The sequence below is a fragment of the Myotis nattereri genome (genome assembly GCF_964212035.1).
Source record: "Myotis nattereri genome assembly, chromosome: 4".
Lineage (NCBI taxonomy): Eukaryota > Metazoa > Chordata > Mammalia > Chiroptera > Vespertilionidae > Myotis > Myotis nattereri.
In genome coordinates, this window is record NC_138079.1 from 95745944 (window position 1) to 95760412 (window position 14469).

A 14469-nucleotide genomic window follows, 5' to 3' on the forward strand; every position below is an offset into this window, starting at 1 on the left:
TGTGAGTGATGCTGAAGTTGGTACCAGGAGCGGGCTGATGGACGCTGGGTGGCGAAATCAATGTGCCATTACCTCCCCGATATGAAACACTGGGCTAGGGGGCCTCTCGGTCCCTATGTCCCTCCCAGGGAGACCCATGCAGGCCCAGGTAAGCTCGTTCTTCCTCTTCTCCAGGCGAGGTCGTGGGGTGTCGAGGGTACGGGGATGGGGCGTGGGAGGGTCTGGAAGGTCCCCTGTTACCTCTTCTAGGCAGCGGGCCTCTTCTTGCTGGTTCTCCTTCACAAACTCCTCCAGAGGGTACTTCAGCCGTGGGAACGGTGCGATGGGCCAGTCGAAGGAAGGGATGTCGATCTTGTGAATAGCTTTGGAATGTGTGGTCGCTAAGCAACCTGGCCCCCACACAAAACAGGAGAGAGTGGTTGGTTTGGGGGAGCACAGTGAATGGTCTTCAAAAAGGAGATGGGCATTTCAAGTCAAGACCTCAAATGCCCAGGAGGCCTGCTGCCTGCAGAACCCCAGTTCCTGTAACAGCCTGAAGCTGAAGTAGAACCCATGAACCATGTGTGTGTGTTTGTGTGTGCGTGTTTGTGCGTGTGTATGTGTATGCGTGCGTGTGTATGTGTGTGCGTGCGTGTTGCTTTCTCATTCATCACAGATTAAGCACAGGCTTTGAAGGCAGAGAGACAAAGGTTCAAATCCTGGCTCTGCCACTGGATGGCCTTGAATGTTTCTCTCCTTGCTGCACCTCGATTTCCCCACCTGCAAAGTGGCCATAAAAATTCCCCCTCTGCAGAGCAGTGTGCGTCAGTGAGACAAGATAGGAAAACGGCCCACGTGAGATCAAAGGCAGCTGCCGATATCATTGCTGCTATTATTACTCTAACTGCCACTGGGGATCCCAGGGGAACCTCCTTACCCATGGTCCTCCCGTGGAACGCGCCCATGAAGGAGAGGATGCTGTAGTCGGGGCAGCCAGGGGCCTAGAAACAAGAAGTAGCAGTCATCAGGCACGGTCGTGAGAAGTGGGGGGCTCTGTGGTTGCTCCTGAGAGTGTGGGGGAGCACCAAAGTCTATCAGGAGAACCGGGTGACCTTCCTCAAGCCAAAGTCACAACAAACTGGACCCCCACTTCTCTAGTCAGGGAACAGATGTTTTGCCCACATGCAAAGAATTTTAACCAAGAGATTTCACATATATATCTGAACTGTCTTCTCTTAAGTTCTGCACCATTTGGGCCCATTTTGTAGCCCAAGTCTAACATCTGGGCGAGTGCACTGCTCCAGGGCCCACTGCCCGCCTTTCTCCTTTATATCACCTGCCACTACCTGCCGGGCTGCTTGGGGCTTCTGAGTTTTCAACCCCTGTCTGCAGGCTCTTCCAGCTCCTACAGGCTCTCTCCCCGCTCCAGCCTGCTCTGGTTTCCACAGCAACCAGGTGGGCCAGGTGCGGACAGGTGCCTCCCACGTGAGGCTGAGCGGGGCACCTCACAGGGAATGCATGCCAGAGCGGGAGGCTGTGCAGGGAGGATCCCCGCCTTCCCATCTCCCCAGGGCGGCTGCCCCTGTGTTCAGGAGGGACACCTGAACTCCCAGTCCCCTCCCTGCCCCCAGTGGATGGCACAGCTGCCATTTCCTGACCCTCCACCTGGCCAGGAATCACACCTGTTTCTAGCTGACTCAGGTAGAACTACTGAGAATGCTGCAGAGGCAACCATGGGGGCCCCTAGTCTCTGGGAATTTGATACAGGATGGTCTTTGGCTGGCTGACGTCCACCAGGTACCTGAGACCCCAGGAAAAAGTTCTAAGACTTCCTCCTACAAACTACAGTATACTGTCTTGTCATTTCCTGTTGGTAAGGAAACATTTTTTCTTGTTCCTTTGTATAAATATAATATACACACATCTTCACACATTTTTTGGCTGCAGATTAAACAGGAGGAATAAGATGCAAAAATATTGGTGGACTAGGATGCACACAGATATCAAATGAGAAAGAGACAGGCCACAATCCCTTTCTTAAAAAAAAATGCCCAGGAGAGTTCTAGCTGGTTTGGCTCAGTGGGTAGAGCGTTGACCTGTGGACTGAAGAGACCTGGGTTTGATTCCGGTCAAGGGCACATGCCCAGGTTGCGGGCTCGATCCCCAGTGTGGAGCGTGCAGGAGGCAGCCAATCAATGATTCTCTCTCATCATTGATGTTTCTATCTCTCTCTCTTCCTCACTGAAATCAATAAAAATATATTTTTAAAAATGGCCAAGAGAAAAAAATAAAGAGCTTAAGTTTACATAGGTTTGTATGAATATGGAGAATGGTATGGATCTATTGCTAGCAAGAGGCGGGATTAGTAACAAAAAATTAAAAAGGCACAAAAGAAAAAAACGGAAGTAAGCAATCTCACTAGCCACAGGCATCCCATTATAAACATGTTAGCAGGATTTCTTGTAGTAATTTCCTGTATATTTATTTAGTGTCCATACAATTTATATTCCACTGTTTTCACTAAATTATAGCACGGGTGTTTCCAAGCAAAGAGAAGCCCTTTCTAACGATTTTTGCTGCAGGATATTGTAGATGCACGCGATGCATAACTGAGTTCAGTGGCCCTTGATTCTTTTTTAATCTGCAGACATTTCTGCCTAAATCATAATGGGGCACCATCGGGGAAAGGACAGGCGTGCTCTGACTGAGGCTGGCTGTGGGCTTGGACCTCCTTACTTGGTCTTCCTGTGGTCTCTGCCACCACTGTGCTCAACAGTGGCCTCCTTGGCGCCTTTGGAAACCCCTACACTTAACGCCCTTTCCCCATTGCTGGGCGTATAGGGGCTTCCAGTCTTTTTGGTTATTGTTACACTAAGCACCCATGAGGTGAATACCCTTGTACATACATTTGTGTTGACATGCTGGATTAGAGGATACAGAAAGCCTCCTCAGGTGGGTTAAGCTCTGGCAGTTGTCCTGGGAAACTGTCGTCCTGGGTCTGGTAGAGCTCCTTTCCCCTCGATACCAAGGGACTGGACTAGAGAGGCACAATGCTTGGGGACCCTTGTTATAGACTCAATGTTTATCCTCCAAATTCGTATGTCGAAGCCCTAACCTCAATGTGATGGTATTTGAACACGAGGCCTTGGGGAGGTATTAGGGTTGGATGAGGTCATGAGGGGGCCCCCATGATGGGATTAGTGTCTTTATAAAATGAGGCACAAGAGAGCTCGCTGACTCTCTCCCTGACATGGGGGGACACAGTGAGCAGGCAGCTGCCTGCAAGCCAGGAAGAGAGCCTGCCCGGGGGAACCAAGTCTTCTGGAACCTTGATCTTGGACTTCAACCCTGTAACTGTGAGCGCATTTGTCATGGCAGCCTGTGCTGACTGAGAACAGGGTCCACTGACTAGCATCCGCTTAAGGGGGCTGTGGCGGCTCCCTCTTGGAGGAGAAGGGGCCCACGCCACTTACCTGGTTGACCATGCACGTCTCCAGCTCCTCTTTGGAGAAACCCGTTCGACCCCTTTCCTTGTTCTGACGAAACAGAACAGAACGAAATCTCAGAGACGCTCTGGGGAGGAGGGGCTTCCACTTTCCACTCGCCCACAGTTAGCCAGACAACCCGAGCGCTCGCTCAAGAGCTGATCTATGTGTTGACTGAGGAATAGAGTGGGAACTTAAACTTTTGAGCCCTGCAGTCCTTCGCCAATACCTGGATGTACATCAATGTGTTTGTTGTGCATCATCGCCTGGACGTACATCAAACCTTTGGAATGACCTCAAGAAGAAAATGTTACATTGTCTAGACCGCCAGACATCTGACAGTTACGACCCCGGACCAACCCAGGGGCTGGAATGCAGAGCTGATTCTTCTCAAGGAGGTACTTTGTCCTATAAAGCTCCCAGACTTCTTCCTTCCTCAGAGCACTCAGTATGACCTAGTAGTGTTTCTGGTTTGCAAACCTTATGACCCTGGATGAATGTTTGTTATTTTACTTCCAGTCAAAGCCCCAGACTCTTCCCGAGTATGTGCAATATGATCATTGCCCTCAGGTACTGAAGCCTGAGACTGTTAACTGTCCTTGTGGTGAAATAAATAGATGAACACACAGGGTGCATCACTCTTCCACGAGCAACTAAGATCTGCTGAGATACGTCATTCCAGGTAAAACCGTGTCACTGCATTAGGTAAGGCTGGTGCCAAAGCCTTGGCTCTCTGCGCCATTCCCCACCGGCATGTTTGGAGAGCCCCACCAGGCAGGGGCCTCCTCTCCTCTGGATTTAGAGTGTGGTCATTGATGCCCAGTACTCTGGCCAGTTGGGTTGAACAGCAGACTAGGGGTGAGTGTGTGGCTGCGTGCGGGGAAGCCTGTGTGTGTGTGTGTGTGTCTTCGGGCCGCAGACCTTACCCGGTACCACATGAAGATGGTCTTGAAGGCGTTTTCATTGGAGCAGGAGCCGCAGGCCATGGTAATGAGCTGGGACATCCCTTTGGGAGCCACCTGCAGGCAGAGAAACAGCTGTGGGCTCAGCTCCTTCTCCACTTCCCCTCCCCCAGGTGGAGCTGTGGGAAGCACAGAGAGGCTGGGACACAACCAGGGATATCCTGGAAGCCGTGGGCCTGGGAGACTGGACTCCGGCTCTTCCAGGGGGTGGGGAAGCCCAGGCTGGAGGGCAGAGAGGAAAAAACAGTGAAGAGAAGCCTAGTCTATCCTCCTGATGCAACTGCCACCCCCCTTCTCACATCTTGCAGGTGAGAAGTTGAGGTTCGGAATGATTTTAATTGTGTAACAACTGACACCAAGACATCGAGGAGGTTTGCATAACATGCAAAGCTCCTGTCTCGGGACAAACATTAATTTTTCCCAAGTTCCCTTTTTTTCTGCACACAAGGTATCCCCTCTTTCCTTCCAAAGGAAAAGTAAAAATACTCTTCGTGAAAGAAACAGCACAAAGACTGACATAGAAACACCCCATCCTGATTGCAAGGCTCCCAATCCTTTCCTTCCCCTGGGGCCACCTCCGGGAGCTCAGAGCTGCCTGTGCAGCGGGAGGGCCTGGGCCCGGGTGGGGTGGGCCCCCCGCAGCGGAGGTTGTCCCCAGGGACTCACCACTCACCGAGAGCAAGGACTCCTGCAGCTTCTCCACAAAGTTCTCCGGAGGCAGGATTCCCAGGGCAGGTCTGTTGATGAACGTGCTCTGCAAAAAGGCCCAGAGACAGACAGTGATGCTCGGGCCTGACCCAGCTCCCTGCGCCCCCACCTCGCTGCTCACAGGAATGGGGTCCAGAGGCTGATGGCGGTGTGTCGGTGCTGGAATGATGGATTCCCCGCACTTTTATTTATTTATTTGTTTATTATTATTTGTAAATATATATTTTTTATTATTGATTTCAGAGAGGAAGGGAGAGGGAGAGACAGAAACATCAATGGCGAGAGAGGATCATTGATTGGCTGCCTCTTGCAGACCCCACACTGGGGAACAAGCCCGCAACCCGGGAATGTGTCCTGAGATCAGGAATCGAACCGTGACCTCCTGGCTCATAGGTCAATGCTCAACCACTGAGCCTCGCCGGCTGGACTCCCTTCACTTTTAGAGACATCCACTAGGATTGCTCTGGGTTTTAAAAAGAAGTGTCAGTTTCTTGGTTGTGATATAGCACTATAATTACACAAGATGCTACCTGTGGGGGAACGGGGCAAGGGGTACATGGGATTTATTCGTACCATTTTTTTTTGCATTTTTCTATGAATTTATAATTAAAAAATCCATCAAAATGGCTAAAAATTAAGAAGTGGAAAATAACAAGCACTGACAAGGAAGTGGAGCACCTAGAACGCTCATTCACTGCTGGCGGGAAGGTAACGTGGTGCGGCCACTTTGGGAGGCAGTCTGACCTTTTCTTGTCATGTTAAATACATACGCACCCAGCAGGGCCACACCTAGGAGTTTGCCTAAGCCAGCGGTTCTCAACCTGTGGGTCGCGACCCCTTTGGGGGTGGAACGACCCTTTCACAGGGGTCGCCTCGGACCATCGGAAAACACATATATAATTACATATTGTTTTTGTGATGAATCACTATGCTTTAACTATGTTCAATTTGTAACAATGAAATTGGGGGTCACCACAACATGAGGAACTGTATGAAAGGGTCGCGGCATGAGGAAGGTTGGGAACCACTGGCCTAAGGGAAGTGAAAGTCTGTGTCCACACAAAGACCTGAATAAGCACGAATGTTTATAGCGGCTTTTGTTTGTATCTGCCCAAATCTGGAAACAACACCAATGCCCCTCCCCACGGGGAAAAGGTACGTAAACTGTGGTCCACGCACACTGTGGACTACTGCTCAGCAATAAAGAGGAACAGTGGACTGACACACGCAAGGGCCAGAAGAACACGGAAGAATCTCAGAGCCTCAGGGCTGAGTGACAGGAGCTGGAACCAGAGGGTCACACACAGCAAGGCTCCATGTAGACGACATTCTGGAAAAGGAGGAGCGACAGGGGCAGAGACGGGCTTGTGGGTGGGACTGACTACAAACGGGCTCAGGAGAATGTTCGGGGGATGAATTGTACCACGTCTGGATTCTTAAAAGGTGTGGTGAGACCACATAACATACAATTTACCATATTGACCATTTCTAAGTGTACAGTTCAGTAGTGTTAAGTACATTCACACTGTTGCGTGGCCATCACCACCATCCATCTCCAGACCGGTTTTATCTTGCGAAACTGAAACTCTGTATCTGTATGACACTAAGTCCCCATCCCCTCCTCTCCCAGCCCTTGGCAACCACTGTTCTACTTCTGTCTATGAATTTGACAACTCTGGGGACCTCATGTAAGTGGAATCATACAGTATTCATCCCTTTGTGATGGGTTTGTGTCATTTAGCATAATGTCCTCCAGGTTCATTCATGTTGTAGCATGTGATAGAATCTCCTTCCTTTTCAAGGCTGCATAATATTCCACTGTATGGATAGACCACATTCTGTGTATTCATTCATCCGTCAGTGGACACTGGGCTGCTGTCACTCTTTGGGTCTTACGAATAGTGCTGCTATAAACATGGTGTGCAAACTGTCTGGATTAAAAAAAAAATCCTCACCCGAAGATATGTTTTTATTGATTTTAGAGAGGAAGGGAGAGAGAGAGAGAGAGAGAGAGAGAGAGAGAGAGAGAGAGAGAGAGACATCAATGAGAGAAACAATCAGTTGCCTCCGGTACCTGCCCCACCAGCCAGGGATCAAACCTACAAGCTAAGTAGGGGCCCTGACTGGGAATTGAACCCACCACCTTTTGGGGTATGGGACAATGCTCCAACCAACTGAGCCACCCGGCCAGGGCTAAATGTGTCTGGATTTTGACAGTGACTGTATGACTATGCCTTTGACAGAACACATATGACTATACGCTACAAAGAATGGATTTGGCTGCATATGGGTTAGACTGTCATTAAATAAACATGGAAAAAAGACACAGGGCAGCGGCAGCTCTAGAGCTAAATGGAGCAGAGCTTAGGAGAGCAATCTCGTGAAGGAGCTGGCTAAACAAACAGGACGGGCTGGGTATGAGAAAGGCAGTGTTAGAAAATGACCTAGACTCTCTTTGTTGACTCCTCTCCCCCCTAATTTTGATAGATGTGGGTTGAGAGAAGTATTTATCTCTGCAAGGAAATCAACAGCGCAAGCCTGATGCTAAACAGACTCGCTTTTGATGGTGGGGAGAGGAGGAGGCAGGGCGGTTACTAAGAGCTTGTTTGTCCGAGGGTGGGTCGGCCCAGCCCTGGGACTGCGGAGCAGGGACGCAGGCCAAGGCGACCAGAGCCTCCACATTTCAAAAGGAAAGGGAAATGCAGATTTTAGTGGGAAATCGCCCCACGTTAAAATGCTGGCCGACATTTTCTTAAAACAATCGCTGGCCGAGGGACAGTCCCACACTCATGCAGCCTCACTCTTGAGCAAGAGCAGCCCCGCCTGGCTGGCTCCAGACACGCGCGTGGTTGCTGGTGTCCACGCGCCAGCGTTAGAGACACACACCGGGCCAGCGCTCCCAAACCTCCCCACCAGCCTGGCCTCAAATGCTTTCCTAAAGCGGAGAGAAAGATAATGCCCAGTTCGGGCAGGGCACCGGTCAGGGCAGAAGTTTCAACCCCAAGAGGCGTTAGTGTGCGTTGAGAGCCTTACGCTATTTTATACTCTGACCCGGCCGCCTCCTTTCCAGGCCTCCTCTGAACATACGATTTCAAACATGGACGAAGGATACCCACTATTTGCTACTAATTATTCGTGTAACGTTATTTATAACAACACAAAGGAGAGACTTTCTAAATGCCAACAGGAGGTTATGTGAGCTAAGCCACTTTAATTCGGGGTGACGTTCCGTGGCCAGTAAAACGGTGTTTAAAAGGTGACAGTTTTATATCAGGGTCCACTCTTGGTCTCGTACATTTTATGGGTTGTGACAAATGCATAAGGACATGTGTCCACCATTGTAGAAGAGACACGGGTGGAAACGCAGACTGAATAAGGGCAGAACCATCCCCTTCGAGGCCCAGCCAGTCCCCTGGCAGAACTGGGCAGAGTCTGGGTGGGGTCTAAGTGGGTAGACAGTGAGGTCCCCAGGAATCGGGGTGGGGTTGTAAAAAGGGATGGTCCTGAGTGCAACGTGGCGTCCTGGACCGGACCCCGGAACAAGAGCAGACAGTAGTGGGAGAACGGGGGAAATCGTGGAGAGGTGAGGTGTCAACATTGGGGAAGCTGGGTGAAAGGTAGATGGGAACTGTCTTTACAACTTGTCTGTAAATCAGAAATTAGTCTAAAATAGCAAGATTTAATTGAAAAAAGAGGGAGGATGGGGTGAGCCTGGGATCTGGGGACTTCTCAGGTACCTCTCTCTTGGACACGGTTAACTCCATGCAAATCCAAATGGCGGCATCACTGCATAGGAGGAAACCCAAGGAGGGCAGGGGGCGCCCAGAGTTCAGCTTCCTGGCTGTTTGGAAATTGGCTCCCGTCAATAGACATTGTGGCAGGTTTATACTCCGGACTAGGATAAGAGGTGGGGGAAGTTAATCCTTCTCACTGTAGAGTTGGGGAAACTGAGGACCAGAGAGGTCAAGCAACTTGACCCAAGTCACACAGACAGGAAAGGGCGGAACCACAACTCAAAGCCAGGTTTGCTGACCTCAGATTCCATCCTCTGCCAGACACCGCAGGCAGCCCTGCCTGATAATGTTAAGGATGGACATGAGTCTGCCTGGTACAACCGGGGACCTTGGCTGGCCTATCACGAGCTGAGGGTCAAGGTGAACCACCATCCCTGGCGGGGGTGGCGCGGCTCACACGGGGCGGCGGGCTGGCTGGCAGCTTGACTGCCTATCTGGGCCCAGGGAAGATGTGTGGGTGATGTTCCTGTTTGACAAAGCGTGACAGTGGGAACAGAGGAGATCTGGGACATTGGGAAGCCGAATCAAATGAGGACAGGTTTCTGGAACACTTGCCCTCAGACTCAGCAGCTCTAACGCAGAGTGTGCAGAGAACGGGCTTTGGTTTCAGCGGCTCAGATGCCTCGGGCAGGCTACTCAACCTCTCTGGGCTTCAGGGCCTTCGGATGCCAGAAGAGGGACCCCCCTCCCCCACCCGGATGCTTGTGAGGAGCCAGTGGGACGCCACAGCACACAGAGGGGGAGCTCGGTCTTGAAGGGCAGTCACACAGGTCAGAGGGATGGCATGCCTCTTCCCTGACCAGGCCAACTGCCCTTCTCCATCCCAGCTGCCCCATGTCAGACTGTGCTCAGCATTCATTCCAGTGGGAAGGTGCACGTGTGGTGCCCAGTAATCATTGCATGACTTGTGGGCATGGCAAAGAGGTGGCCTGGGCAACGTAAGACAGAGTAACTGGACCCAGACATGGATCCCGGGGACACGGCTTCATGTTTCCCAGCCACTGGAAGCGATGATGTGGGGGCCTCAGGGTGATGTGATTGGGGTACAAAGGGTCTTAAGCCCTTCCTCAGGATTTCAATGACTTGGCGGGAACCTGCCCAAGGTAAGTCAAATACCACAGCCACCGCCTGAGCACATCTCCAGCTGAGAATCTGGAAGACCCCAGATGTCGGCCAATGGTCCCCAGCCTGATGTGGGGGTGTACCCGCTGAGCTCTGCCAGTCAGCTGCCGTTTCTCCAAGACTGTGCCGGTCACCCTGCCCCAGCCCAGTCCTCTGCAGAGCAAGGTGAGCACTGTGATCCAGGCTGTGACCTAGACTGTGATCTCACCATCCAATCCCAGCACAGTGACCAGCACACAGTAGGTGTTCAATCAAGAGCTGGCCAATAAACAAATGTCAAGAAATAAAGCCGAAGAAGCAGGAGGCAGAGCATGAGGAGCTTTGTACTTAAAGTGGAGGAGTTTGGGATGTGCCCTGGAGGCAGCGGGTACCTGAAACGGGTTCCATGCGCAGCGCAGTTGGAGATGGTCTGGAGCAGTGGTCGGCAAACTCATTAGTCAACAGAGCCAAATATCAACAGTACAACGATTGAAATTTCTTTTGAGAGCCAAATTTTTTAAACTGAAACTATATAGGTAGGTACATTGTTATTAACTTAATTAGGGTACTCCTAAGGCTTAGGAAGAGCCACACTCAAGGGGCCAAAGAGCCTCATGTGGCTCGCGAGCCACAGTTTGCCGACCACGGGTCTGGAGGAGATGAAAATGGATGTGGCGGGAAGAATAGTTGGAGAGGGGGTTGCTGGGAAAAATCAAATGGAAGATGCAGAGCTGCGGCTGGCTCTGACTGGCTGAGAGGTGAGAGGTGAGAGGTGAGGGGGTAAAGTGTGGCATCCAGGTTCCTGGCAGGGACAGGTCGGGGCAGGGCATCCCCCAAATCGGAATCCCTGGGGGAAGCCACGTGCTGTCGGGACGATTCTGCCTCCCCAGGCAGCTGACTCTGCAAATGTGTGTGACATGTTTGTTGACACATTTTTTTCCAGCACCAACTGCTGAGGCATCTGGGATCTGCAAACGTTTCAAAACAAAGTCGGGCTCTGAGTGTAAACACCCCCGTGGAGCCTGCATGCCGGAGACGCCCCACGGGTCCTCCACTGCGGCCCCTGAACTTGTCAACTAATCGGAGTGGGGAAATGTCCCCAAGTCCCTCCCAGGCAGGGCAAACCCATTCGTAAGGAGGGAAATGTGGTTCTTTTTATTGTCTTCCACCGTGCCCGTTAAAAGGGGAGGGCGTTTAAGGCCGGGAGTCGGTTCCTAACATTGTGGGGCTCTCAGCCCTCCCCTGCCTTTCTTTGATCTTTGGGGGGGCACTCACACCCCTTGTCATGTGTGGATACGTAAGTCACTCTCTGAGTAAAATGAAAGCCTCCCCAGTGACAATCGGCGTCGGGGAGGAAGTGGAGTGACCACCACTCACACAAGCTGCTGGGGGAGTGGAAACAGACAGTTTGGACAACTGTCTGCTTACCCCGACTGCCCGCAGCTCCACTCCTAGCCATGTACCCCCTGGAGGCCATGACTGTTCACAGAAGACAGGCACTCTGCGTTCACGGCAGCGCCGCTGTAGGAACGACCCGATGCCCACCAGCAGGGGTGGATGCATACCTGCCGCGCACTTACACGCTGGACGGCTGCGCAGCCTCAGGAACGGGAATCTGTGGCTCTGCACAAGATGAATCGCGCAGACGGGTTGTGAGTGAATTAGCCAGATGTGATGAGACGCGCACTGTGATGCCATTCACGTGCCCAGAAAGAATGGAAGGAGCGCCGCTATGCTGTTAGAATGAGGGGAGTGGGCTGGGGAAGAGTACCGGCTGGGGCATGTTTGGGGACCATTTGTTAGTCACAAATCCTCAATGGGGGCGATAAACATCCTGCCCTGTGGTGTAGAGGGCACGGGCAGCTCTAGGGTATTACCATAGCGGATGCCATACCTGACATACCATGTTGTAAAGATGTGTTGCAGACACAGTATGGCCCCCAAGAAGATGCCACCCCTCAACCCTGGGACTGTGAGTATGTTTAGGGCCAAAGGGACTTGGCAGATGTAATGAAGGTTCCTAACTGGTTCAGATAGGGAATAATTCTGGCTTTTCCGAGTGGGCCCAGTGCAACCACACGAGCCCTGTGCTAAGAGCAGAAAAGTGATGGAAGACCGAGCAAAGGCTTGGCCGGGGTTGCTGGCATGAAGATGGCGGGATCACGTGGGAACCGTGTGAATGAAAGGGATTATGCTAACAACCAGATGAGCACACAGTAGTCTTCCCTGTAGCCTCCAGCTGAGCGCGGATGTCCATTTTCCAAGCCCCTCAGCCAAGCGCTCAGCTGAGCCTGCCCGGCTCCTGATCCATAAAATCAATGTGACAGCCAATGGGTGTTGCTTTAAACCCCTCTCATCTGCGGGAGGTACGTTCCCAGACACCCAGCGATGCCTGAGACTGTAGACAGTACCGAACCCCGTGCATGTTTCCCCTTTACATACAACCTATGATAAAGTTTAATTTGTAAATTAGGCACAGTGAGAGGTTGCCAACGATCACTAATAATAAAATAGAACCATTTTAACAACATGCCATAATAAAAGCTATGCGGATGTGGCATTATTAAGTAAAATAAGGGTGATACCTCCACAGTCAATCTGATAACCCAGACGGCTACTGAGTGATGAACGGGCAGGGAGCCTCTACCGTGTGGATGTACCGGACAAAGGGATGAGCCATAGCCCAGCATGAGATTTCATCACACTCCTCAGAACTGTGCCCAACTCAAAACTTATGGCCCTCGCTGGTTTGGCTCAGAGGATAGAGTGTTGGCCTGTGGCCTTAAGGTTCCCGGGTTTGATTCTGGTCAAGGGCACATGCCCAGGTTGCGGGCTTGATCCCCAGTAGAGGATGTGCAGGAGGCAGCCCATCAATGGTTCTCTCTCATCATTGATGTTTCTATCTCTCTCTCCCTCTCCCTTCCTCTCTGAAATCAATAAAATATTTTTAAAACTTATGAGTTGTTTATTTCTGGAACTTTTGCATTTACTATTTTTGGACCGCGGATGACCACGGGTAACTGAAACTGTGGAAAGTGAAACTGGGGGTCAGGGGGGTTACTATACATATTATGCTCTTAATTTCTGTTAATCGTTATGATCAATTTCATCGTTTTATGCCCACACAGCGCTGCTTACCTCACTCTGTAGCACTTACTATGGTTGTAATTCTCTACTTACGTGTCGAGAATTAAGTTAATTGACTGGCACCATGGGAGCGGGGTGCTGGGTTTCTGCTCACCACGGTATAGTGTGTGCTCAGTAGATACTTATGGAGTGAATGAATGGATGCACTGTTTCCCAAGGTGCCCCAGAGGTCCTCTGAACTGCCGTGAACACGCTGGTCTTTACCGTCTAACCCGGACTCACCGCATTCTGAGGCTGTTGCACGAGCTTCATGAGCGCAGGATGGTTGTAACCTGGGGATGGGAAGGTGGTTAGAGACCAACATCGCAGCTGAGGGCCCTGCGCCCCTCATCCATTGCCCGCCCCTCCCCTCCTTTCCAACCTCTTCTCATGCCACCTCTTCTTGGCAGACAAAAACACCCGCGGCTGGGCGCACCCAGACCCCCTGACTCAGAATCTCTCAGGGTGTGGCCCGGAAATCTTCAACAGGTTCTCTAGGTAATTCGTGGGTTCAGGTTTGAGACCTACAGAGCTAGACAGACACAAGAGGAGCTGGGTGCAGGCGAAAGCGAACTTCCAGGTCTGGGAGGGGTTCCCCAGGCCGGCATAATGAATCACAAATGTGGTCCCTGCTTTCTCCCCCAGTGCCTACAGACAGTGCCTACAGATGGAGTCAAGCTGCTTTAAGTGTTGGCTCAGGAGCCGAGTGAGTTCGTGGCACAACCTGCCTCTGAGGCCAGCGTACCGGTTCTGCCTTCACACATCTGCTCATTCCCAGAGTCCCGTGGCATTTACTGTCCAGCCTGGGCCTGGCCCTCCACGACGAGGTTTAAGACACCCTTTGACTCAGCAATTACTCTTCTATGAATTTATCCTGCACATGTGTATGAAGACCAATGTCTTCATCCTAACTGTGCCACTCCATCTCCAGGCTTGAAAGCCACCGAAAATCCATCAACAGCAGATCAATTGTTGCCAGGGTTAGCGATGAAGAGAAAACCCCTGCACACAGCTCAGTAAGTGGAAGCTTTTATTGCAAAGGGTGGGGGTGTAAGACAGGAGTGCCCACACCAGAGCCAGATGTCCTGGGCTCAAAGCCTTTACTTGCGTCTACTGAATACCTACTATGTGCAGGGAGCTTTCTGTTCATAATTGCGAGTCCTGGCCACAACTCTCACAGCAAGGCCAAGTTGGTAGGCGGCACCGAGGTCAGGAGACCAGATCGGAAGAGCCTCAATGGCAGTGGCAAGTGTTCAGCTCAATGGATATCAGCCGAGTGAATGAATAATGCAGAGACCCGGCAACACGGAAGAA

General features: G+C 51.5%; 1 protein-coding gene across 1 annotated transcript in view; it reads right to left on the minus strand.

Annotated features, from left to right (window-relative positions):
- ABAT (4-aminobutyrate aminotransferase) overlaps positions 1-14469 on the minus strand; it is an 82234-nt gene that overhangs the window by 12620 nt on the left and 55145 nt on the right. Inside the window, exons 6-11 of the mRNA XM_081089150.1 lie at positions 13399-13448; positions 5100-5180; positions 4391-4483; positions 3453-3515; positions 917-980; positions 241-389 (exon numbers count right to left, since the gene is read on the minus strand). Of these exons, the coding sequence (XP_080945276.1) occupies positions 241-389; positions 917-980; positions 3453-3515; positions 4391-4483; positions 5100-5180; positions 13399-13448 (500 nt within the window). The remainder of the gene's footprint in view (positions 1-240; positions 390-916; positions 981-3452; positions 3516-4390; positions 4484-5099; positions 5181-13398; positions 13449-14469) is intronic.